This window comes from Malus domestica, chromosome 07, assembly GCF_042453785.1.
Source record: "Malus domestica chromosome 07, GDT2T_hap1".
Taxonomy (NCBI): domain Eukaryota; kingdom Viridiplantae; phylum Streptophyta; class Magnoliopsida; order Rosales; family Rosaceae; genus Malus; species Malus domestica.
The window spans coordinates 9,457,270-9,485,267 of NC_091667.1; the positions used below are offsets into that span (position 1 = coordinate 9,457,270).

General features: G+C 38.0%; 1 protein-coding gene and 2 long non-coding RNA genes across 9 annotated transcripts in view; 2 read left to right on the forward strand and 1 right to left on the reverse strand.

The window, feature by feature from the left end:
• The window catches only part of LOC103445040 (putative disease resistance protein At1g50180), a 116,788-nt gene that overhangs the window by 83,062 nt on the left and 5,728 nt on the right, over nt 1-27,998 (reverse strand). Inside the window, exons 3-4 of one of the 4 annotated variants that reach the window (XR_530718.3) lie at nt 27,942-27,997; nt 27,619-27,825 (exon numbers count right to left, since the gene is read on the reverse strand). Coding sequence is in view for 1 of the 4 variants with exons in the window: in XM_070825216.1 (XP_070681317.1) it covers nt 15,835-15,894 (60 nt within the window). In the remaining 3 variants the exon portion in view is untranslated. Of the gene's footprint in view, nt 1-15,834; nt 15,895-27,618; nt 27,998 lie in introns of those variants that run through there. The other 3 variants (XR_530717.3, XM_070825216.1, XM_017335133.3) reach the window with 3 other exon arrangements.
• Nucleotides 9,716-13,617, forward strand: LOC139197547 (uncharacterized). The gene is made up of 2 exons (XR_011583014.1): nt 9,716-10,198; nt 13,440-13,617. It is a non-coding gene; the product is annotated as an uncharacterized lncRNA (long non-coding RNA).
• Nucleotides 24,149-27,673, forward strand: LOC103445044 (uncharacterized). Of its 4 annotated transcripts, none has more exons than XR_530721.4 (3): nt 24,149-24,564; nt 25,538-25,859; nt 26,288-26,685. It is a non-coding gene; the product is annotated as an uncharacterized lncRNA (long non-coding RNA). The 4 variants fall into 4 exon arrangements; XR_011583015.1 differs by having other exon boundaries at nt 24,153-24,564; nt 25,599-25,742; nt 26,288-27,673; XR_011583016.1 differs by having other exon boundaries at nt 24,153-24,564; nt 25,538-25,742.

Genomic DNA, 27,998 nt, shown 5'->3' on the forward strand with positions numbered 1-27,998 from the left:
TAGATAAATTTCAAGGAAATATGTTATATTAGCCGGAACCTTAAAGGTAGTCTGTACGGCTGAATCCCTAGCTCATAAAATCAATCTAGCCGGAGTCACCACTATGACCTATATGGCAATACACTTCATATAAGTCGGAACCTCTAAACAGGGTCTGTACGACGATATTGAGTGAGATAATTATGCTCAATCTTACTCTCTCATAGTAGCCAGGCGATTAAATCGCTAGTCACCTACAAGTCAGAATGTTAAAGGTCTATACAACAAGGCTGTGCACTTAAATTGGATCCAAAGTGAGCATATAGTGCAGGGGTGACATACTAAACAGGCCTGAATCATATTTTTGGCTAAATCAATCACCCTAAGTGCAGGTTATGAGCTCAATACCATCAATGCATTATAATCATTATATTCACATCAAGGCCTTGATTCAATTAATGGATGATTGCATCTAACGTTTCGTTAGACTGCCTACGTACCCTTAATAGGGATCAAGTCATTCGTAGTTCACATTTGAATATATATCTTACCTGAACTTACCTGGCCTCCATAGCACCACATTTATATGCAACCATGCAATGAATATTCAAAATATAGAAACATTAGGCATATAAATTCAAGGCATACTTTCATTTAAACGCATTTTCTGGGAAAAATATTATGTATATAAGTATTTACTGAAAACCAAAAGCCCACTCACTGGTATGTCGACGGGTCGTAACCCCCGAGTCGCCCGTGGATACGCTCGTCCTCGGGATACATCTCACCTATATGCGAATTAACTATAAAAACGTTATTTTTAAGCACATAGGCAAAATTAGCTAATAACTTCTCATACATTGCTCAATTTTGGTATTTGAATATACCAACGTGATCTACATAACACCACGAACATCCCCATATTTTTAGAATTAATTTTGGACCTTCCACGCGCCGGCCAAGGCACGGAAAAACGCGCCGACCACACGTGGCCACATGCCTGGCACGTGCGACGTAACAGAAACGACGTCAGGAATATTCCTCGGAATATTCCGTTAAATCCTAACGGAATCCGTCTAAACTAACTGATGCCGTGAGAATATTCCGTCGGACTTGACAGAATATTCCTCCGTCTTCTTCCTCCAGCTCCGGCGACCGTCGCCAGCGCCGGAAACTGGGCAATTTTTCAATTTTCTTATTCTCATTCATTTCTCAACCATTTTTCATGAAATTGGTACCAAAATTAAGCTAATAACATGTAAAATCATGTTATACAAGTTTCAAAGCTTAAATTCCACTACATTTTTCATGAGAAAGGTCGATAGCTCGGCTTACCTACAAACTCGTCGTTCTAAGTCCTCCGACGTCCAAATCTTCCCAACGAAGTACCCCTAGACTCGTGAGGACTCCCGTAAGCTTCCTACAAGCTTGAAATTTCCAAAAACACGAGTTTTAACGTTTGCATGAATAGTACTCTCAAATCGGGTTTACTGTTTCAACGTGAAAACAAAGCTTTCCTTACCTGAAAATGGTATGGTTGTGCTCGCCTGAGCTTCACGAATCCAATGGTGCCATTTTCCACTTCGATCCCTAAAGTTTGCTAGGGTTTTATGTGTGGTCCGTACTAGGTGAGGGAGAAAGAGAATGAGAGTATGAGAGGGATGAGGGGCACGGGGGAAGGGAAAATGAAAGGGAGTGTGTGTGTGTGTGTGGGTTTGACCATAAGATTGGTCAAACACTCCAAAATACCAATATTAAATCCAAACTACACTTAAAACATACACACAATTTAACGTCCCAAGGGCATTTTCGATAATTCACGCCGTCGATAAATTATTTTTGGGACGGGTTGTGACAATCTCCCCACCTTATAAAATTTCATCCTCGAAATTACATACAATTAATACATCCACTAATAATCATAAAACAAGCACGGATACATTTCTCTCATCCGATCCTCTGTCTCCCAAGTAGCTTCTTCCACTGAATGATTTATCCATAATACCTTTACCAAACGGACCGTCTTGTTTCTCAGTTCCTTATCCTTCCAATCCAACAGAGTCACTGGTTCCTCATCATAAGTCAAATCCTGATTAATTTCCAAAGGTTGAGGAGGAATCACATGTGAAGGATCTGAAACATAATGTCGAAGCATCGAAACATGAAATACATCGTGCACCTTGGATAATTCTGGAGGCAACTCAAGCCTGTAAGCAACCTCTCCGACTCTCTTGGTGATCATATACGGTCCGATGTACCTAGGACTCAACTTCCCTCTCTTTCCAAACCGTACAACATCTTTCCAAGGTGATAGTTTCAGAAACACCCAATCACCTTCATTATACTTTCGATCCGTGGCATGCCTGTCAGCTAGGCTCTTTTGTTGATCCTAGGCTGATTTCAGATTAGATTTAATTACCTGAACATTTTGAGTAGTCTCCTCCACAATCTCAGGCCCCACTAAAACTCTTTCACCAACCTCTGACCAACAAAGAGGCGTACGACAAGATTTCCCATAAAGTGCCTCAAATGGTGCCATTCCAATACTCGAGTGATAACTGTTGTTGTAAGCAAATTCCATCAAATCCAAGCAATCATGCCAACTATCTCCAAACTGTAACACTGAAGATCTCAACATATCCTCCAAAGTCTGAATAGTCCTCTTAGATTGTCCATCTGTTTGAGGATGATATGCCGTACTATAAAGCAATCTCGTACCGAGAGCTTCCTGAAATGCTATCCAGAACTTGGAAGTAAATCTAGGATCATGATCCGAGATAATATTAACTGGCACACCATGGTACTTCACAATTTGTGATATGAATAACTTAGCTAATCGGCTTAACGAATACTTCTCCCTCACAGGAATAAAATGTGCTGATTTCGTAAGCCGATCAACTATCACCCAAATGCCGTCGTATCCATTTTGCGTACGAGGGAGCTTATACACAAAATCCATAGTAATATTTTCCCATTTTCACTGCGGAACGGGAAGTGGCTGCATCAACCCAAACGGCTTCTTCCTTTCAGCTTTAACTTGCTGACAAATGGCACATCTACTCACATATTCAGCAATTTCTCTTTTCATACCCGGCCAATAATAAAATGGCCTAATGGTATGACACATCTTAGTGCCTCCTGGATGCATCGCATATGCTGAAATATGTGCTTCATCTAAAATTTCCTTCTTTAACTCTTCATTACTCGACACATACATTCTGCCTTCCTGCATAAGCATGCCATCATTTTCTCGAATCCAAAAATCTTTCTTTTTACCCTGATTCCTTGCTTTAATTATTTCTTGAGTCTCTTCATCATTCATCGAAGCTTCAAGCACATGATCAATTAAAACTGGTCTAACCTGGAAAGTAGCAAGCAAGGCTTCTTCTCGATCTTCCACTCCTAATATTACTCCAGTGGACCTCAATTCAGCTAGAAGCGGAACATGACAATCATAAATGACATTAAGTCTAGCTAGAGTCTTCCTACTAAGTGCATCTGCCATTGCATTTGCACGACCAGGGTGATACTCAATCGTGCAATCATAGTCACTAAGTAACTCAATCCATCTTCATTGCCGAAGATTAAGATCTCTCTGAGTAAACAAATACTGAAGACTCGTGTCATCTGTAAAGATCTTACACTTCTCCCCATACAGGTAATGCCTCCAAATCTTCAAAGCAAAGACAATAGCCGCTAATTCCAAATCATGCGTAGGGTAATTCTTCTCATAAGGTTTCAATTGTCTCGAAGCATAAGCAATCACCCTACCATGTTGCATCAATACACAACCCAAACCATTCAAAGAAGCATCACTATAAACCTCGTAATTACCACTATCATCAGGAAGTGCTAGTACGGGAGCATGAGTGAGATAGTACTTCAACTGCTGGAAACTTTGCTCACAATTATCATCCCATTCAAATTTAACATCCTTTAGAGTCAACCTTGTCAGTGGCAAAGCAATCACTGAAAAATCCTTAACGAACCGTCGATAATAGCCTGCTAGGCCAAGGAAACTCCGCACCTCGGTAACGGTTCGAGGTTGCTCCCAATTCTCAACAGCTGCCATTTTCTGAGAATCCACTTGAATGCCTTTAGCAGAAACGACATGTCCCAAAAATGCAACTTGGCTCAACCAAAATTCACATTTGCTAAACTTGGCATATAGATGGTGTTCCCTCAAACTAGTCAACACCAATTTCAAATGTCTAGTATGCTCAACCTTAGACTTAGAGTATACCAGAATATCATCAATGAAAACAATAACGAACTTGTCCAAAAATGGCTGGAATACTCGATTCATTAAATCCATAAAAGCTGCTGGTGCATTAGTTAACTCGAATGGCATCACAAGAAACTCATAATGACCATATCGAGTTCTGAAGGCAGTTTTAGGGACATCTTCATGCTTAATCATCAACTGGTAGTAGCCTGACCTCAAGTCAATCTTAGAAAACACACTGGCACCTCTAAGTTGATCAAATAAATCATCAATACGAGGCAATGGATAATAGTTTTTAATTGTTACCCGATTTAATTGCCTATAATCAATGCACAGCCTTAAAGTTCCATCTTTCTTCCTTACGAATAAAACTGGAGCTCCCCAAGGTGAAGTACTAGGCTGTATAAAACCTTTATCCATTAATTCTTGCAATTGAACTTTCAATTCCCTTAATTCAGCAGGAGCCATTCTATAAGGAGTCAAGGATATAGGATTCATACCTGGAAGTAGATTAATATTAAACTCCACCTCTCTATCTGGCGGCAATCCAAGCAATTCCTCAGGGAATACATCCGGAAAATATCTGACCACACGAACATCTTCCACACTACTAGGAGCATCATCACTCAACACCATATGAGCCAAATATCCCTGGCAACCTTTCGATAACATTCTCTTTGCTTTCATGGCCGAAATAATACCATGCCTCACCCTACTAGGCTCTCCTACAAATGTAACTTCAGGTAGTCCAGGACGATGAAATGTGACTGTCTTCCCATAACAATCTATATTAGCATGATTATAGTGCAACCAATCCGCACCCAGAATCACTTCAAAATCCACTATATCCATCGGCATAAGATTAGCCGGCATAACAACATCCTCTATTATCACTGGACATCCTGGATATACCCGATCCACAAAACATTTATCACCCTCTAGGCATAGAAAATTCTAAAATATATTCTAGAGGCGTAGGATGAGGTTGCGTCACTTGAGCAAATGTATGAGAAATAACAAAATGCGTAGCACCACAATCAATTAATACTCTAGCAAAATGACCAAGAATATTTAACGTACCCATGATTAAATCTGGATTATTCTGGGCATCTTGCAGTGACATGTTGTGGATACGCCCCTGATTCTGCTGTCGTCTTCCCCGACCTCTATTGGCATGAACACCACGTCCCTGTCTCTGCTGACCCTGCTGCCTCGAAGATCCTGCACTATTAGCAGCAATCTCGCCCTGCTGGGGCTGTCCCCTTTGGGACCACTGAGACCCATCAGCCGCCTGAGGCTGATAAGACACAAGTTCTCCCTGATACAGAGAGTATCCACTCTGATACTGAGGGTCCTGAGAGTACTGATGTTGTCCTGAAGTGTAAGGGGCGGTGTCGCCCTGATAGTGGTAAGTACTTCCTCGACCAGCTTGAGTGTAACCACCCGATCCTGAAGCTTGCTGGGTATGTGCAAGTGGTGGAAATGAAGACTGCTGGGGTCTCTGCTGACTCTGAGGGCACTGAGAAGCCCTATGACCCATCTGTCCACAAGTAAAACATCCACTATTGCCTCTCCTGCATTCTCCAAAATGCCTATAGTTACACCTGTTGCAAACAGAAGCACCAGAACCACCCGAACCACCCCCAAAGTTCCCACGTCTTTGAAATCTCTGACCTCCAGAAAACTTACCACCTTTCCTCTGCATATTAGTACTCAATCCTCCGCTAGAAGAGCTAGAACTGCCACCACTCTTCTTAAAGTTCTGAGTCTTGCGGGGTCCCTAAAATGCTTGGCCTTTTCCTTTGTTATCTCGTCTCTGGCCCCCATTATTTCCTTCTTCATCCTCACTATCACTTGGCATACTCTCCGAAGCCTCAATCCTCAATAGAATCTCATAAAACTCCTGATAAGAACTACAATGAATCGACGTCGTTATGGAACGCCATTTCTTCTTTGTACCCAAACTGAAGCGGCGAAACATCTTAATCGGATTGGCAGCAACCTCCGGATCATACCTCGACAAATTAGTAAATGTCCTATAATATTCATTAGCGGACATATTCCCCTGCCTCAAATGAGTAAATTCCTGTTTTTTCAGATCGATATACGCAGGAGGAATCAACATTTTCTGAAACAACTCCTTAAATACTTCCCAGTCCACAATCTCTGCTAGGGTCAACTACTAAGACACCTGTCTCCACCAGGATGCAGGTTGTTCTCCCAAAAACCAAATAGTCGTCTCCACCCATCTTTCAGAAGGAAGATTCCCCTGACTCTGCATCACTTGGAAGGTCATCTCCACCTGGTTCAACCATTTTTTTGCCCCCTCATGACCTTCATTTCCCATAAAGTGAGTCAATTTCAAATTATGCACTGTCTCAAGAGGTGTCCTCTGAAGAGTACGGAATGCAGTCTAAATGGCGGAGACTATAGCTTCCCCTAATTAAGCAATATCAAGGAAACTAGATTCAGCTGGTTGACGGGGCTCTCTACGAGGCGTCATAGTTCTTACATAAGACATCACAATGATTAGAACATTCAAGAATTATACAAGACTGCTAAACCTATGCTCTGATACCAAACTAACACACCCCGACTGAGATCAAGGCATGCTGGCCGTCACGTGAGAGTGACGTAACCATGTGCACAGTGCGGAAGCGATATTGAAATTCACTAAATCCATAAAACATTAAAACGGAAATTCCCAAGTGCACTACTAAACAAGAAACGATAGGAGTAAGTTATGAAAACAAACACTCCTAATCAAAGCATAAAGTTTAAGTGCAGTCCAGTAAGACGAGTACTAATTATACAGTACCAGGATTGTCCTACTAGATATAAAGATAAGACAGGACTACCGTCGCCCTCAAGCCACCAACAGCAACTACTTAAAACCTGGAGGGGCGCAAAACAGAAAACGTGAGTGGGCAAAACAAATGTTTTACAAATCATTTCATTTACAACGTATCTAACCCCTCGCTGTAAAACATATATATAATTTTCCCAGAATTAAAGTATAAGCATATACGTATATAAGTCCGAATTCCTATCCATTCAATTCATGCTTCATTTAATAAAATTCATATGTATGCCATAATAAATGTAACTAGATAAACAATTCAGGTAAGAATGATTTCAAGGAAATATGTTATATTAGCCGGAACCTTAAAGGTAGTTTGTACGGCTGAATCCCTAGCTCATAAAATCAATCTAGCCGGAGTCACCACTATGACCTATACGGCAATACACTGCATATAAGTCGGAACCTCTAAACAGGGTCTGTACGACGATATTGGGTGAGATAATTATGCTCAATCTTACTCTCTCATAGTAGCCAGGCGATTAAATCGCTAGTCACCTACAAGTCGGAACCTTAAAGGTCTATACGACAAGGTTGTGCACTTAAATTGGATCCAAATTGAGCATATAGTGCGGGGGTGACATACTAAATAGGCCTGAATCATATTTCTGGCTAAATCAATCACCCTAAGTGCAGGTTATGAGCTCAATACCATCAATGCATTATAATCATTATATTCATATCAAGGCCTTGATTCAATTAATGGATGACTGCATCTAACGTTTCGTTAGACTACCTACGTACCCTTAATAGGGATCAAGTCATTCGTAGTTCACATTTGAATATATATCTTACCTGAACTTACCTGGCCTCCATAGCACCACATTTATATATATATATATATATATATATATATATATATATATATATATATATATGCAACCATGCAATGCATATTCAAAATATAGAAACATTAGGCATATAAATTCAAGGCATACTTTAATTTAAACGCATTTTCTGGGAAAAATATTATGTATATAAGTATATACTGAAAACTAAAAGCCCACTCACTGGTATGTCAACGGGTCGTAACCCCCGAGTCGCCCGTGGATACGCTTGTCCTCGGGATATGTCTCACCTATATGCGAATTAACTATAAAAACGTTATTTTTAAGCACATAGGCAAAATTAGCTAATAACTTCTCATACATTGCTCAATTTTGGTATTTGAATATACCAACGTGATCTACACAACACCACGAACATCCTCATATTTTTAGAATTAATTTTGGACCTTCTACGCGCCGCCATGCGCCAGCCACGTGCCTGGCACGTGCGACATAACAAAAACGGCGTCAGGAATATTCCTCGGAATATTTCGTTAAATCCTAACGGAATCCGTCTAAACTAACTGACGCCGTGAGAATATTTCGTCAGACTTGACGGAATATCCATCCGTCTTCTTCCTCCAGCTCCGACGACCGTTGCCGGCGCCGGAAACTGGGCAATTTTTCAATTTTCTTATTCTCATTCATTTCTCAACCATTTTTCATGAAATTGGTACCAAAATGAAGCTAATAACATGTAGAATCACGTTATACAAGTTTCAAAGTTTAAATTCCACTAGATTTTTCATGAGAAAGGTCGATAGCTCGGCTTACCTACAAACTCGTCGTTCTAAGTCCTCCGACGTCCAAATCTTCCCAATGAAGTACCCCTAGACTCGTGAGGGCTCCCTTGAGCTTCCTACAAGCTTGAAATTTCCAAAAACACGAGTTTTAACGTTTGCATGAATAGTACCCCCAAATCGGGTTTACTGTTTCAACGTGAAAATGAAGCTTTCCTTACCTGAAAATGGTATGGTTGTGCTCACCTCAGCTTCACGAATCTAGTGGTGCCATTTTCCACTTCGATCCCTAAAGTTTGCTAGGGTTTTGTGTGTAGTCCGTACTAGGTGAGGGAGAAAGAGATTGAGAATATGAGAGGGATGAGAGGCACGGGGGAAGGGAAAAGGAAAGAGAATGTCTGTGTGTGTGTGGGTTTGACCATAAGATTGGTCAAACACTCCAAAATACCAATATTAAATCCAAACTACACTTAAAACATACACACAATTTAACGTCCCAAGGGCATTTTCGACAATTCACGCCGTCGATAAATTATTTTTGGGACGGGTTGTGACATGAAAGCTATATAAACGTTCGTGATTGCATCCTCAACCTTGAATGCAACTCCCTTCAATTTTGCATATCCTTGAACATTTGTTATTTTGTAGTAATGTACTAATGTTTTTTCATTAGGCTTTTGCTTCGGAATACATAAAACACGACACAAATGTCAGGTCTACCTCAAAGTGACTAAGAGCATCTCCAAAAGAGATGCCAAAATGTACACTCAGCTATAACAGGAAAAAGACCACACTAATATTCTCCAACCGAAGTGCCAAATCTCATGTGGTGATGACATGAATTGGCAACAAAAAGGTTGCTATCAAATTTGACAGCAACTTCAAATGTCTTTTTTTATTAATTATTAAATGTATTTTTTTTATTTTTTAATTAGGTTAATCATTTATTATAATTAATATTGAGTTGATCGATGCAATTATCCTACTTTTTTTCTTCTTTTCAATCAAAGAATATGAATAAATTACTCATTAACATATCGATTGAAGAACAAAATTTTAAAAGATGTTAATGTACCACATAAGCTATCAAAATTTAAATTTTATATTCAAAATTTAACATCTCCTATGAAGATGTTCCAAGTACACAACAGCCTCAACAAAAACCACACCCATTTCCTCCTCCATTCCGAATCACTAACCAAAACCTCTACCCAAACTCCTCTCCCTCAGTTTCCAAAAAACAAAAAAAGAAAAGCCTCCTCTGTCTCCCCGACCCTGCGAGACCCGAGCGACCCTTCATTCTGCCACCGTGCTGCGCCTAGCCACCACCCTCTTGACCCGATCCACCATCTTCCTCAGGGCCCGATGCTTCTCTAACGACGTCGCTGCGACTGCCCCAGCCGATTCGACTTTCAGTGACGCCTGGAAGAAAGTGGTGCCTCACATAGATCACACAATGACCCCATTGACCTTTATGAAGCCTCGGCCTGCAACCCCGTCGTCGATCCCCACTAAGCTCACTGTCAACTTTGTGCTCCCTTATGCGGCCGAACTTTTGGCTAAAGAGGTCAGTTTTCGGAGAGATTTGTTGTGGGTTTTTTTTTGCAATTTTTTTATCTGTGGTTTGATTTGAGATTTATGTGATACGGGACTTGTATGCTTTAGTGTCGGTTTATCTGGGTTTGGTGCAAATTCTGGTTTTCAGGTCGATTTTGTTGTCCCTAGTTTGAATTGGGTATACTGTTGTTTTGAGTAGGTTTGTATTGGTTTGGAGCTAATTCGATTCACGCTTTGATTTTTCTGTGACCCTATATGGTTTTTGGTTTTCAATTGTTAATTTACTGGGGCTGGAGCTAGTTTTGAATTCTTGATTGGAGCAATTATGATGTATAAGTTCTACGATATATAATATATTATAGGATGTAATCATTTCATTTAATAGGTCTTCATATCTTCACAGAGATGCAATGTTACTTACAAAAGATGCTGCCGCATTAATATTTTTGTGCTGTTTCTTGTATAGGACTCTGTGTTTTGCGTTTCTTTGTAAAAGTCCAATTTTAAGAATAAGAGTTAACTTTTTGGTTCTTGTTTCAGTATTTTGTTTGAATGTCAAACTTCCATCTAAGTCATGGTGATTATTCTTGTTACATAAATTGTATTTGCTAGATTGATTTTAAGCATTTCACTGTTTTGGATTTTGAATGGATGCATTATAGCATGTTCAATCAACGGTACCATGTTTTCAGTTTGATCTCTATTTGTTACTTTTTCTATTGACAGTGTTGGAAAAAAAAAATGTAACTTTGAATCCATAGTGTTTGATTTGCGTGGCCCATGGAAGATTTAGTCCTGCACTTATTGCTTGGATTTCATATTTTTCAAACATTTACAGTACTCATATCCCATTTCCTTATTTTATTTCATGCTAACTTTTGCAACTGATTATAGTGGTGCAATATACACCTAGTTTTCATCTGTTGTTGCTGTAGGCTGAACTTCATCTCAGTTTAGTGTATGTAAGGATGCTTTATGTGTGTCACATTTTTCTTTCTTATGAGTCATATGCTATACTGTTTTAAAGTATATAATTCAAATTCACATGTGAACAGATGTGGAATTAAGTTCCTTTTAAAAAGTTTGTGGAGTTCTCAATCCAATGAGAAACAAATACCGCTTGTAATGAAAACTAAAATTCCAACTTGTGATGCAAAAGTGTAGTGTTAAGTCCATTTCCTCTCCTTTATCAAGCTTTGTGACTCCTTTTAGTCTTTTGATTGGCAAATGGGTATGGAAATCAGACATGAGTAACATAGCTGAGTGAGTTAGAGCATGGTTGCATGCCAAAAAAACATGTCATGGTCCTGTTGGCAGTTGAACTGTTAGTTTTCTACATATATGATTTGTGTAATGCATTGCTCATGTGCATAAGCAAGGTAAGTACAACTTGAAATATTATACATGTCTTAGTTTTATTTGTCCCATTTGGAGCGAACTTTGGATTTATCCCGGTAAAGCGAAATGAATCTTTCTTTTTCATAAGTAAGAAAAGTTATTGGTGGTGCATTTTGAGATCAACGTGCTCTTCCTTTTTTTAATGTGTTATCCTCAGTTTCATAGTAGCCTTGCATATTTAGTGTTGGCCTCAGACAATCATTGAAAACCTTCTTTACTATTCTTTTTTTCACTGCGTTTCTGACATTGATAAAGGGGACTGAATCTTTTAGCTAACTTGCTTCTGACAGATTAAAAGAATGTGGAACTAAACACAAAGATTAGTTGCCTGACTAATTTTAATCTCAGACAAAATTAGTTTTTTTCCTTCATTCAATGTTACGACCCAAAGCTACTGTTTTCCATCTTCTGTTATCTTTCAAAACCATATTTTAAAAAATGTGCTTGCTGCCTTTTCTTAGTACCAAAACTACTGTTTTGCCAGACAAAAAAACTAGTGTATGTTGAAGATTGATGAGCAACAGATGCCCCTTGCTTTGACAGAACTCGATAATGTAACAGTCGACTTTTTTTAGTGGGTGAAGGCCACCATTCAGTTGCCAAACATCATGACTTTGTTGAGACTGAAACTTGATAATTTTAGCATTAACATTATCTGTTGATTGTGTGGCCAGTAATCCAAAGATGTAAAGGCAAGGATCTGAAGTTTGTTTGTATTTGATTATATATCCACAGATTCCGAAACAGAAATACGAAGATGATATTGCATTAATGTCATGTTTTTGCAAAGAATTAGTAAGAGACTTCTAGTTGTGCCATCTTTTTTTATTGTGTGACGAAAGACGGAACTATCATTCGTTGTCTGAGCCATGAACAGAAGGGAAGACAGATTTCATTGACAGAATACCGAGCAAATTGGGATTCTTTCTGCCGTTAGAAAAGTAGATAAAATCACAAAGAGACTGAAGCATCTGCATTAGGGTTGGCAGGTAGAACCTTATAAATTGAAAGTTCGTAGCCGTGGTTCTCATATAATTATAAACCATGCAAGAATGGTGAAGGATGTAATGAGCCATCTCTGTGTGGCTTAGAAGTTAGAGGTTTGGATTAGGTAGACAAACTGAAACCTCATTAGAGAAGTTAGATCCTTAAGTCCAATCAAAACTCATTAAACTCATTATAGGTGCAAGTAAGCCTATTAAACTGATTAACATTTCATTTTTCTCCTATGGTCTCCCCTTTTGAAGTCATAATTGGTGGTTTTTTTAATCAAATAATTGGTCGTCTTCGTTTATAGTTTTTCCCCCTTTTTTTGGTATAGTTCTTTTGAAGCTATTTTTAATGATTGAAAGGCTTCTTTTTTTTTCTTTTTTTTTTTCACTTGGTATGATAGAATTTTAGTATTAAAGTATCTGTTTCCACAATATTGATGCTACCCCATTCGGAGATAATATAGATCACAACATCTTTATATGTATATCCATTTCTTGACGTTTCTTGGTAGTGATTTAGGATGCTTTCTATAGGTTGGAAGGCCTCAAGTTTCCTATTTTTGGTTGTATGGCACTTTCTCTACAATAAGCATTAAACATAGTGAGGGAGGAGAGGATGGATATTGAAACTTGTGCCACAAACCTTCAAACCTTAAAAACGTTGATGAAATGAAAATGTAGGAATATAGATATTACACCCAGTCTACTGTTATGCGAGGAAATTAATGTTGCTCCCTGATCATTTAATAACCATGTGCACGCATCTTGGACAAGTCATTTAATTTTTCTTGTGCCCCAATAGCTTATGCCATCATATTTTTCTCATGTGTTGTGCATTGATTGTTCAACATTACCTTGCAGATGCAATTAGGGATCCATCGCATGTTTCCTTTTGGCAGGGGACCTTGCCATGCCTATTGGGCGGTCACCAAATTTTTGGGTGTTCTATATCATACTAGATAAAGTGCTTGCTTTCTGTAAACCTTACGCTCTAGAACTAGCAAAGCAATTATCTAATTAAAGACTTTCCAACGCCTAATTCAATTGTTTAGCTTGAGCATATGATTGATGGAAACAGGATTTTATTTCTTCATATTCTTAATGTTTTTGCATAGATTACAGATGAACGTGGCTTACAGTTTTCCAAGTATAAAACAAAGAGAAATTAAGCAAATCATATGACATGGATACGCTAACTGCCTTCCATTATTAACAACATAATCTTCACCTAATTTTGCGAGATTGGCCTTCCCCTCCCAGCTGCATTCGCCACCTTCGCCACACTTGACTCCCCTTCACTTTCTCCTCTAAGGAACAACCGGAAAAGATAACAGAAACACATTATGATTTTACCCCTGAGAAACACAGATAAATAGCAAACAAAATGTAAGCAGCAGCAGCATACTTACCAGTTAGTTATCCACTTCTCTGTCCTCCCGAATATCTGTTATTATAACAGAAGGCACGTGTTGAATTTTGTAGAAATCCTCTCCTCCTTCCCCAACCCTTGTACAGAATCTCCGAAGCATAAGTCTGATTGTTAGTTCCTTGAGGGTGGTAACATGCTCAAGCCCCTCAGGAACTGCCCTCAATTCCAAGCAACTGTCAATAGACAATCTGCAGAGACTAGGCATGCCTCCTTTCTCTATGCTCCAACTCTTTAATCCCCTCAACCCATAAAGTGAAAGAAATTCAAGATTAGGATAACCTTCTTCTGAGACAACTACTTGTGAATCATTCTCGTCCAAACTTACACAATGAAGCCAAAGCATTCTTAAGTTTGGGATCTTCTCAAGTATTTTGAGACTCTCCAACGGTAGATTAGTATCCCACAGCGACATCTTAGTGAGGTTTTGATAGTACTGGAGACCTTCCAATGATTTATCTCTCATTCTCCCTGCCAACTCAAGGTTGTATATATGAGGACAACTCAATACCATATTCATTGGCATAACTTCATCCCCCACTGATAGAGATAGAGATCGAATATGGTTAAATGTGATGCCAGTAGATTTCAACATTTCCTCCATATTTTTCACCCCACCTGTTATGATGAACAGTTTTCTGAGATTGGTCAATTCAGCAAGATGATTCAAATCACAATCAGCACCTGCAACATTGACTAAACTCTGCAAATTCCCAAGAGTAGCCAACTTCAACTTCCCTCTGTACCCCGAAACGGGTAAATATAAATGTCTCAATTCTTTCATCTTCCAAATCACATTTGGTACTTTCACCCCCGACCTTCTCAAGCGTAAGTCTAGAGTTTGCAAACATACCAAATTACCTAAAGATGATGGCAACCGACTTACCTTACTTCTCCTTAGACTCAAAAACCTTAAGTGGACTAGATTCCCAATAGTACTCGGCAACTCTACTTCTTCTCTCCATATGCCTTCAAACTTTAGAACCCTGAGCAATTTGAAGTTGCATACTACTGACCGCAAGAATTTTTTCTTCCAGTTGGAGAATCCATATTCTGGGTCGACAAAGAATAACAAAGACCTAAGGTGGTCATTTCTTGTGGGAGCAAAGCTTTCAACACATTTTTCCTCCACATATACACCAAGTCTTCGAACTTTAGGAATTGTCGCTGCCTTGGTTATCGTGCTAGTAAAATTTACAACGTGAAGAAAGTCCTCCTCTTCTGCCTTTACCAAGCACAAGTCTCGCATAAGATCATGAAGATGACATGTTTTGATCTTCTTAGTTGAACCAAGTGTTCCAACTTGAACCATACATCTTTGCACCAACTCACTTAAGCAAGTATATGCTACATCTTCCAATACTTCCGCTGAACCATGTCCTTGGGATGCTGAAGATATAAAACCTTCTGCTATCCATAACTGACGCAATCTTTTGACTGGTATCTCATAATCCTCTGGAAAATGGCCTAAATATAGAAAACATAGTTTTAAACGATATGATAACTCGTCATAACTCAATGCTAACACCCTTAATGCACCTGCATATTCTTGATCGCCTTTATATTCTTGGTCAAGATTAGTTCCTCTCCGTATATATACATCAACATTCTCGTGTACTTTTTTCCACTCCTCAACTGTGACTTTTCTAGCTAGAAGTCCCGCAAGCACAGTAATGGCTAATGGTAGACCTGCACAATGTTTAAGCATCTCCTTTCCTAGTTTTTCCTTCTCAGGATCAATTTTAGAGTCTGAAAAAAATTAAGAAAAATAGGTTAAATATTATGTCCTAGACTAATCACTCGCAAGCACAATAATGGCTAATGGCAGACCTGCACAATGTTGAGGCATCTTCTTTCCTAGTTCTTCCTTCTTAGCATCAATTTCAGAGTCTGAAAAAAATTAAAAAATGGGTTAATTATTATGTCCTAGACTTGGTCATTCTGAAGATATTCTGTATATGTTGGATTTTTTTTTTTTTTTTTTACAGTAGAACATAAATCTCAGCCTCTGATTTCTCAAGAAAATGAATTTCTTCGTTCCAAAATAGTTACATGAAATGCAGTAATCTCTATCAAATAGTTAACTAAAGTTATTAGAGTTTTGGTTGATAACAAGGAAGAAGACGAGGAGAAAACCAAAATTAAATAATGTTCCGTGAGGTCAAGCGTCAAGGATTATAAGTTCATAGCATCTTTTGAACTATTTTTTGGTACTCGCGGTGCTCGAATGAATTTTTAATGAAATATTGGAACCTCACGTGACAGCTAAGGTGTGGCTGACTTGCCACGTGACAGCTGCTGGAGTGACCAGGAGTGGTGCTGATGTAATTGTATGGACTGAAAAAAAGAGAACAAAAGGAAGAGTGAAATGGCAGGCTGCCATTCGATCGAATAGTTAATGCAGTTGAAGCGGTGCGGTGCACCTGATCTAAATCATAAGATTTTGATTGTTTTTCTTCGTTGTCTAAAGCAAAGTCTGGAGAAACATTCAAGATTATGCGATCTCTTTCACTCAAACATTCAAATAAAATTTCTATCATAATTTTTTTATGTACCGCACCAAATTCAATTCCGTTTTCACTTACGGATTTCTGGAGAAAAACATTACAAATTACAATCTGAGGTAGGGGTTTCTGAATTTGATTTGTCTCACTTTACTGCTTGAAATTGACATTTAACTTTTTTTTTTGTCTCACTTCACTTCATTTTGTTAAAAGAGTTTAAAATGTCAATTTCAGAAAGTAAAATAAGACAAATCAATTTCAAAAATAAAAAAAAATTGATGCTAAATGACAGTTTTATGGGGTATTTGATTTACTAAGCCTTAAAAGATAATGTCATCTCTTTCACTCAAACCCCCAAATCAAATTTCAATCATAATTTTTTTTTTATTTGCTTCACCAAATTTGATTCCGTTTTTGCCTCCGGACATTTTGGAGAAAAGTATTACAATTTACATGAGGTAAGAATTTCTAAGTTTGCTACAGATTTCGAAATGTTGCCATCAGTGGCGGATCCAGGATTTTAACTTAGGGTGGTCCCAATATAAAAGTTCCAAAAAAAAAAACAAGACGAAAATATCATTGAACAAATAAATGGCAAACTACAAATTTCATTCATAATCTTTGTGCTAAACAAGCTAGAAATATTAAATTTGTCCACGACGGGATCTCATACTTTGAAAACGTGTCATGATAGTTTCATTGTCAATACAAGAAAAAACATCTTTCTCAATATAAACAACTAAGCTATCATTTAACCATTGATCCCTCATTATGTTGCAGAGTGGACTCTTAATGATATTCATGGCATAAAATGCTCTCTCCACTGAAGCAGTTGCAACAGGTAAAACCAAAGCCAATTCAATAAGTAAATACACATATTGAAATACTCGATGTAACCTTTTTTCCACCATTTTCTTAGCAAGATCACTAATGATTTGCAACTGAGAAAAGTCACTTCTCGAACGCATACAACAACAACAACAACAACAAAGCCTTTTACCACTAAGTGGGGTCGGCTATATGAATCCTAGAACGCCATTGCGCTCGGTTTTGTGTCATGTCCTCCGTTAGATCCAAGTACTCTAAGCCCTTTCTTAGAGTCTCTTCCAAAGTTTTCCTAGGTCTTCCTCTACCCCTTCGGCCCTGAACCTCTGTCCCGTTGTCTGAGCCATGAACAGAAGGAAAGACAGATTCCATTGACAGAATATTGAGCAAATAGGGATTCTTTCTGCTGTTAGAAAAGCAGATGAAATCTCAAAGTAGAGCAGCTTGAAATAATTACTTAACTGAAGCAGCTGCAGATGCATTAGGTTTGGCAGGGTAGAACCTTATGGATTGAATGTTGGTACCCATGGCTTTCATAAAGTTATAAACCATGCAAGAATGGTGCAGGATGTAATGAGCCATCACTGTATGGCCTAGAAGTTAGCTCCATTGATGAGGATTGGATTAGGTAGACAAACTGAAACGTCGTTACAGGATCTGAGCTCACACTCAAAGTTGGTTTGAATGGTTTAGTTAGATCCTTATGAACATGAAACTGAATAGAGGATTAGTGTTCGAAAGAGAGAGAGAGAGAGTGAGAGTGTGGCTTCCCTGGGCTGTAGCCAGTGGCGAAGCTACGTGAGGACGAGGAGTGGCAGCCGCCCCTCCCCTCGCCGGAAATCAAGCCCAGGAGCGGTGGTTCCGCCCCTCCGGTCACGTCGAAAGCGATAAATTTCCGTCTGGTTTTCGACCTTTTGGATGTCCCTGCTCTATCCCAGCATAGGCTGATTGCGTGCTCTCTTATTTTCGAAAAACCTAAGCCAAAGAAAGGAGAAACGAAGATCTGCATTTTGCAGCTTCTGGAAACTAGAAATTTAGTTCTGGAACACTGGTTCGAACGAAGAAGAAGGGAAAGGAAGAAGAGAGAGACTTTCTCTCTCCCATCTCACCCCACCCCACGTGACCTTTCTTAATTACAATTTGTTTTTTTTTTTTTAAATATTGGCCAATCAATTGGCACCACCAACCTGCTTTGATTTATTTTTTAATTATTGTTAAATTAATTTGACCACTCTTTCAATATTTTTTAAGCCATTTGTTTGACACTATTATTCATCTTAAAATTCATTATAAATTTATACGAGCTTCAAAAAATAATTTGTAAAATATTACGAACTCGTCATTATTTTTTTTCTTTCTCTTACCATCAAATTCAACAAAGTAATAAAGAAAATTTGTCAATATTTTTATATATTATATGTTTTATAATAAATATTTTTTGGATATTATAAGCTATATAATAAATAGACAATTATTTATACGGTATATAATAAATTTATTCAAATTTGCCTAGGCCCTCGCCTTAATGTAAAGTCATGTCCATTGCCCGATTAGAGCTTAGCATCTTTTAAAACTTTGCTAATTATACAGTTAAGTAATAGGACGATACAAAGAGAAACGGTGCTAAATCATCCTTCAAATAATATTGTTGTTCAAACCCTCCTTCGACTATTTTGAGTAGTCCAAATCTTCTTTTGAATATTTCGGTTAGTGCAAATTCTTCTACGGGTAGTTCAAATAATCTTCTTGCAAATCCTAGACTTAAACCTCGAATAAATGTTCACATTTTTCGGGACCCTAAATTTTTTAAATTTCGCCCCTCCTCTCAAGAATTCCTGGCTTCGCCACTGGCTGTAGCACGGGACAGTTCTTGCCCAATCAGTTTTTGACAGAGGTTTTTCCATTTTTAGGCTATGAAAATCAGATGAGAGAGAGAGAGAGAGAGAAGGAGATTGTGGCTTCCCTGGGCTGTAGCACGGGACAGTTCTTGCCCAATCAGTTTTTGACAGAGTTTTTTTCCATTTTTAGGCTATGAAAATCAGATTTAAATAAATTTATCCCAGGTTTTATTAGTTTAATAAGTCCAATCAAAACTCATTAAACTAATTATAGGTGCAAGTAAGCCTATAAAACTGATTATCATTCCATTTTTCTTCTACAGTCTCCCCTTTTCAAGCCATAATTGGTGGTTTTTTCATCATATAATTGGTCATCTTCGGTTATACTTTTTTTTTCCCTTTTTTTTCTCAAATAATATTAGCCCAACCCTCTGAAAAATCCTAGCTCTGCCCTTTCTTGTGTCTATCATTTTGCATTAAGAACTTTACATTTTACCACGTTTTTTGGGTGGTATAGACGGAGAGTAATTGGAGGAATTTTTAGGGAGAAAGGGGCGGGGAAGTGGATCACTTGTGGTATATGGTTTGATTTTGGTATCCCTTTGGTGCCGGATCTTCAGAGTTTTGGTATAATTCTTTTGAAGCTATCTTTAATGATTGAAAAGCTATTTTGCTTTAGCTATTTTTTATTTTTTTCACTTGGTATGACAGAATAATTATGATTATCCTTTTATTTATTGTAGATAAGCAGCTTAGAATTATAAGTGGACGTATAAAAATAAAATAAATTTTTCTCTTTTAAGTATCTGTTTCCACAGTATTCGGAGCTAATATTATTTTTATATGTATTTCCATTTCTTGACGTTTCCTGGTGATGATTTAGGATGCTTTCTGTTGTACGGCCCTTTATCTACAGTAAGGATTGAACATAGTTAGGGAGGAGAGGGATGAAAATTGAAACTCCTGCCACAAATCCCCAAAACCTTAATGTCGATGAAATGAAAATGTAGGAACATAGATATTCCACCAATCTACTGGTACTCATTTATAAAATGAAGCAAGGGAATTAACTACGCCAAGATGGTTATCCATTAATGTTGCTCTCTGATCATTTAATAACAATTTGCACTCATCGAGGACAAGTCATTTAATTTGTCTTGTGCCTCAATATCGTATGCCATCATATCTTATTGTAGGACATTGATTGTTCAACATTACCTTGCAGATGAATCAAGTTATCTGTCGTATGTTTCATCTTGGCAGGGGACTTCGCCATGCATATTGGGCGGGCACCAAATTTTTTGCTGTTCTATATCATACTAGATAAAGTGCTTGCTTTCGTTCTTGGAAGACTAGATTCAACATTCAGGCACCAGCAGCGTCATTCACTGGTGGGCTAGTTGGGGATTCATCCCCTTATGCTGTACTACCTCAGGTAATTCTCAACGGTCAACTGGAAGGAGGTGCAATTTAATAGGATAACATTTCAGTTTATCAAATCAAATGGGCAAACAAAACTCCTCGGTTGGATGGTGCTGCTTGTTGACTGTACTGACATCATGTAATTTTGAATAGATGGTAGGTTTAGGCTGTTCTGGTTCTTATAGTCAGCTCTCTGTAAACCTTATGCTCTAGAACTAGCAAAGCAATTTAGTAACTAAAGACTTCCCAATGCCCAATTCAGTTGTTTAGCTTCAGCGTATGGCCAAGCGGAAGGAAGAAAGCTCTTCACCCCCTGTTAGTATGTTGAGTGCTCTTGATTGATGAGATGATATATTCTATTTATCGTATTCAGAACTAGGTTATTTTACTTGAGAGATATAGTTTTTTATTTCTTCATATTCTTAAATGTTTATTATTTCTTCATATTCTTAAATGTTCTGATTGCCTTATCTGCTTGTGGTGGTGAGCAACGTGGGACAATGAAATTCTACGCAAAATTTCTAACATACACTTGAGGGTTTATGTTTCGGTGGCATGCACATGAGAAGGCACCACTCCACTTTGTCATCCCCGTTGCCATTGTGGCATTGCAGAGTTTGGATAATGCGAGGCATTACTTCTTGTTATCAATTGGTATGCTTCTTCTTGATTTAATTTCTTCGCAGAGAAATGAGGGGAGATTTGTTTGAGTGGGGGTTATCAGCTTCAGGATAGCTGCCAAACTTTTATAAAAAGGTTTCAATACATCTTCAAAACTTAAATGTTAGGGAGTCTTTGACTAAAGATCACTGAGACTCAGTATTTTGTAGAAATCATCTCCTCCTTTCCCAACCCTATTACAGAATTCCCGTGGCATGTTTGTGATTGTTAATTCCTTGAGGGTTTTAACATTCTCAAGCCCCTCAGGAACTGCCCTCAATCCCCAGCACCACTCAATAGACAATCTTTCCTTGAGGGTTTTGAACATTCTCAAGCCCCTCAGGAACTGCCCTCTATCCCCCGCACCACTCAATAGACAAATCTGCGGAGGCTACCCATACCTCCTTTCTCTATGCTCCAACTCTTTAATTCCCTCAAATATTCAAGTGAGAGAAATTCAAGATTAGGATAACCTTCTGTTGGGACAACTATTTCTGAAACATTCTCCAAACTACCAGTACGCAACCAAAGCATTCTTAAGTTTGGGATATTCTCAAGTATTTTGAGACTCTCCAACTGTAGACCAGTATCGAACAGCGACATCTTAGTGAGGTCCTCATAGCCCTGGAGACCTTCCAATGATTGTTCTCTGATTTTCCCGCTCAATTGAAGTTTGTATGTATGAGGACAACTCAATCCCATATTCATTGGTATAACTTCTCCAGGAGAGTACACAGATAGAGATCGAAGATGGTTAAATGTGATGCCAGTAGATTTCAACATTTCCTCCATATTTTCCACCCCACCTCTTATGAACAGTTTTCTGAGATTGGTCAATTCAGCAAGATGATTCAAATCACAATCAGCACCTGCAACATTGACTAAACTCTGCAAATTCCCAAGAGCAGCCAAGTTCAACCTCCCTTTGTACCCTCTGGGTAAATATAAATGTCTCAATTCTTTCATGCTAGACAGTTGAGGGTAGGCAGGATGAGATTGAATTAGATGTTGGATTTAATGCCAAATCCAACAATTATTTATCCTAAGGAGGAGGGGGTAGCCTCTCAATGGGCTAGTAATAATGTGGTTCAAACTCGGATTTGACGAGAATTGAACCTAAGACCTCTCACTTACAAGTGAAGAGGAATATCATTAGACCGTAGTATTAAGTAGCTCAAGTAAAATTGTTATGTGTGCATATTGAAATAACAGTCCTAAAATCGCTACTCGCTTGGGAGTTTTTTTACAAGCTTTTTATTTGCATTTGTGTTTGGCCATCAGCTCTGTAACTTTTCTGTTATGATTTTCTCATTAAGTTTTGTTACTTAAGGGTGGGTATCTACCAAACTTTTATAAAAACGTATCAATACATTTTCAAAATTTCAATGTTAGGGAGTCTTTTGACTCAAGATCATTGAAACTGAGTGGATAATTAATATTTAAGTGTTTGAATTGAGTGTTTTTGAAAGCATTTGTAATTGATGGAAGGAAAGAACAAACCTTTTGCAGACAACACCGGAGCCCCAAAAAAAATCATTAAAATATCCAATTTGATTTGGTACTCTACAATTATATGATTGGGAGTTCGTTATGCCAAAAAACAAATAAAAAATCATTCAAATGTGGTTCTATTTAGAATTCCTTTGAAACAAAATATTATTTCATTTGTGCTATTGATCCTTCGTTTCCTACTCATACACTCATGATTTTTTGCATAGATTACAAAACAATTATCGTAAACCTATTCTTGCATTTCATTGCACATGTTATTAGCACTATTGTGGCATCGACTATGGACAACTGTTTTTGCATAGATTACAGATCACCAAGGCTTACAGCTTCCCAGTTCCAAGTATAAAACAAAGAGAAATTAAGCAAATCACTAAAAAATCTTAGTTTTAATTGACCTTTTGTATACATACCATTAAAGAGTATATATGATATGAACAATTATGTTTATAAACACAAATCGGGAGTAATGAAGAGCCAAACATTGTTATTATTGGAAGGCTTTTTATATTAGCACCCCACAAAGTGTTGAATTTATCCCACATTAAAATTTAATATTAAATGACATATTTACCTCACTATGCAATAACAATTTTGACCTTATTAGGCTTTTTTTTAAAAAAAAAATTTCTAAATACACCCCAAATCTCTTTTAGCATATTATTTATCTTCTCAACTATCAAAACCCTCTCATTCTCCATTGTTGAACAAAACCCTAACCAATGAAACTACGAACATGTTGATTGAGAAAAATTGTTTTTGGCGAATAGAACACGAACTCGATGTTTCGGAAGCTTCATATGAGGTAAGATTTCATATTTTTCATTGTTTTAGTGATTTTGATGACATCGATAATTATTTATCTTGCGTTTGTTACGTTATTTAAACTTCTATATTCATATTCATCTTTTAGGGTTCAAATTAATCTTGCGTACCCAATAACATGAATCATATTAGTGCTAAAGTCATATACTATTACAAAGTAGGTAACCCGCTCTGCCTCAAATAACGAGTTCAAAGCGTAATTGTTAGGTGATATGGAAGTGAAAAGAAACCTAAAAGCTTGGAGGAAGTGGGGTGTATAGAAAATTAAAAATGAGTGTTATAAGATTTGAGAAATGTGGGGTGTATGTATAACATATAAAGTGTACATTGAGAATATGGGGTGTGGGGGTATTATGAGAAAGTATGTGGTGTGTATTAAGATAATTTTTAAGTGAAAAAATAAATGTGGGGTGTATTAAGTATGTAGGGTTTATTTAACAATTTGTGGGATGTTAATATAATAAACCTTATTGGAAATGCGTTTAACGGGCCCAAACTGACTAAAGCCCACAAGGGCCACAACGGCCTCAACAAAACGCATACCCATTTCCTCCTCCATTTCCACAACCCAAAAAGTCCGAAGCCATTTCCGAAACAAAAAACCCTCTCCCCAAACTCCACCATCTGTCTCTCTGACCTTGCGAGACCCCTTCCTCCGCCACTCTCTCTCTGCGACCCTGCGACCCTGCGAGACCCGAGCGACACCTCACTCCGCCACCATGCTGCGCCAAGCCACCACCTTCTGACCCGATCAGCTATCCCCCTCAGCGCCAGTCCCTTTTCCACCGACGTCGCTGCGACTGCCCCAGCTGGTTCTACTTTTAGCGACGCCTGGAAGAAGGCGGTGCCTCACATAGAACCCCCCAAGACCCTATTGACCTTCATGAAAGCCTCGGCCTGCAACCCCGTCGTCGATCCCCACTAAGCTCCCTGTCAACTTTGTGCTCCCTTATGCGTCCGAACTTTCGGCCAAAGAGGTCAGTTTTCGAGAGATTTGTTGTGGGTTTTCTGCAATTTTTTGGTCTGAGGTTTGATTTGAGATTTATGTGATATGGATTTTGTATGATTTAATGCGGGTTCATCTGGGTTTGGTGCTAATTGTGGTTTTCAAGTCGAACTTGTTGGCTCTAGTTTGAATTGGGTATTCTGCTGTTTTGAGTAGGTTTGGATGGGTTTGGAGCTAATTCGATATTAATTCCATTTCCTCTCCTTCATCAAGCTCTGTGACTCCTTTTAGTCCTTTTGATTGGTAAATGGGTATGGAAATCAGACTTGAGCAACATAGCTGAGTGGGTTAGAGCATGGTTGCATGCCAAAAAAAAAAAAAATGTCACGGTCCCGTTGGCAGTTAAATTGTTACTTGTTATGTCGATGCAGACATGATTGCTGTAGAGGCTGTCCCTCTTGATCGTGTCGATGCAAGTCTTGTCCAGAAGGGGCTTGCAGAGTTCACCCAGAAGCTCAACTCAGTGTCGACTGACTTAGAGAAATCTGAAGCCCAGGTTGGGGTTGATGTGCATAGTGCCCTCAACTCTGATCTCACTGGCTAGTTTTACTAGTCTTTGTGTGATTGTGGACCATTTGCATTTCCAGGACAATAGGTTTTTGCTTGGGATTTTGTTGATTTCGCTTTTGTGTTTGGAGGAAGCGAGGGACTTGATTTGTGGGCTTGCTTTTTCTGTGTTGTTGTGCTTCAAGCATTTGTTTGCGGTCGTGGCACCTGTTTTTTTGTTTACTTGTTGAGGCATTATTGTTAAGGATTGGTGAGGATTTGGAGGAAGAAAGCTCTTCACCCCGTGTTAGTATGTTGAGTGCTCTGGATTGATAAGATGATATATTTTATTTATCATACTCAGAACTAGGTTATTTTACTTGACAGAAACAGTTTTTTATTTCTTCATATTCTTAATGTTTTTGGGTCCTAATTTTTGTGAATTGATGAAATGGTAGGTCATCCCTTTGACAACCTTTATCCTGGTTCTGATTGCCTTATCTCCTTGTCTCATTGAAGCTTGGAGCCATCCACTGCCATCGTTGATTACAAGATGTGTTGCCTATGCATATACTTGTGGGTTTATGTTTGGGTGGCACTTTCATGAGAAGGCATCACTCCACTTTGTCTCTTGCCATTGTTGCAGTGCAGAGTTTGGATAATGTGAGGCTTTACTTCTTGTTATCAATTGGTATCCTTCTTCTTGCTTTCATTTCTTCGCAGAGAAACGAGGGGGGTTTCCTTGAGAGATTTGTTTGAGTGGGGGTTATTATGTTTCAGGTAACTATCAAACTTTATAAAAAGGTTTCAATACACCTTCAAAACTTCAAGGTTAGACAGAACAAACCTTTGTAATTGATGGAAGGAGAGAACAAACCTTTGCATGCAACACCCAAGCCCCAAGTAAATAATCAAAATATCTGATTTGATCTGGTATTCTGCAATTATATGATTGGAAGTCCATTATGCCGAAAAATAAATAAAAAATCATTCAGATGTAATGCTGTTTAGAATTCTTTTAAAAAGGTTTTTCTGCTCCATTCTTTCAACGTTCTGTACCTTTCTTTAGCGTCAAAATTTCCCCAAAATACGGCTATTGTGTTGCAACAGTGTATGTTACAGTATTCAAAACAAAGCCTTAATATGTTGGTTTTCCATTTGCTATTAATTCTTCGTTTGCCACTCATACACTCATGTTTTTTGTGCAGTGTTTTCTATGCAGTTTCCTGCGACTCGCTGTTCCCACTTCTACATGAAGCGCTTCAGGAGTATCCAGTAAAGGTTTTATTGCTGTAGCTCCCAGATCACTACTCTCTCTATCTCCTTTCTTTCTTGTCGTGTTCTCTCTCTCCTTTTTCTCTCGTGGTATTCCCTCTCCCTCTAAACACCATCTTCTCGTCATCAAATAACGGCCTTCCGGACAATCACGATTTCGTATGATTTTATCTTACTTTTTTTTTAGGGAATCTGCAGCACTGCTGTCTTTCCTATTTGATATTTGTCTAATTTCTTATGAGTCCTTGACACCTAGTGTGACTGTCGCAATCTGAAAACTAACGAAGTCTCTTTCTATGCATAATAAAAATTATTTTCTTCTCCCTTTCCATATGCATGGCATAAAAATTGTTTTAACACGGACTACTTAATTTTTTTATTAGTTTTAACAAATTACTTAAAATTGTTTTTGCATAAATTACCGAAAATTAATTTTGCATTGGCTACCAACAACTGCTTTTGCACAAATTCCTAATAACTATTTTCACGTCGTTTGCATTACTCGCGGTTTTTGTGTTGTTGCAAAGGACAACTTTTTAATTTTTTTGCACTTGGTATGGTTGAATATGAAACTCGTTTTCCTCGTTAAATCTATTTCAAATATAAAACATTTATTTTAATAAACTATTGAAATTGGTTTTTGACGAAATTTACATAACTGTTTTGCCATAAATTTGAACAACTGTTTGTGCACGAAATTTCAACAACTCTTTTTCATAAAGAAGATCAATACTTAGTTACTCAAAAGATGAGTTTTATTCAAAACTGTTTGTTTTCGATTCATAATATTTAGTGTATGTGATCTGAATCGTTCATATTATTAATCATTTTATAAAGATTACTTTTGCAAAAAATCAATTAGAAATAAGGTTGTTTGGTTATCAAAATGTATAAAAAAAACAGATGAACGAAATTTGTAGAAGCATTACGAATTGCTAAGTATTTACTACAATAAATTTCATTTTTTGCATGGATATTTTTTACAAAGTTTCATAATATGAACACTTATGATCACAAGCACAAAACTTTGTTATTCAAACTCGAAAAGTTTTGAGTAAGAATTACAACTTAGAAAACTGTTTTTGCACGAAATTGAAAATAGTATTTTTGCACATCATTTTAGACTACTGAAAACTATTATGGCACCCATTATCAAAACGATTATCTTGGACAACTGTTGATGCATTTGGTTGCATATGTTATTAGTAACTATTGTGGCATCGACTATCGACAAATGTTTTTTCGTTTTTACATGTACACACCATTGAAAACTGTTGTGCTTATTATTAGTAGACTATTGACAACAGTGAATTTGTTAATGAATGGTAGATACAAATGCTAATACATGAATTAAATGGAGCATCCTAATAAAACAAGTTGTGTAATGTAATGCAACTGCTAATCACCAAGGCTTTTACAGCTTCCGAGTTGGGACACTGCTTCCCTTTCTTGATCCTTGCCTTACCACGATCTAACTAGTATAAAACAAAATTAAGCAGTCATATTGCTGTCCTGTGCATATGATACTTACCACATCGATGCGCTAGCTGCCTTCAATTATTAAGTCATTAAGAAGAGAATTTTCACCTGATTTTGCGAGATTGGCCTTGCCTTCCCCTTCCCAGCAGCAGCATCCGCCACCTC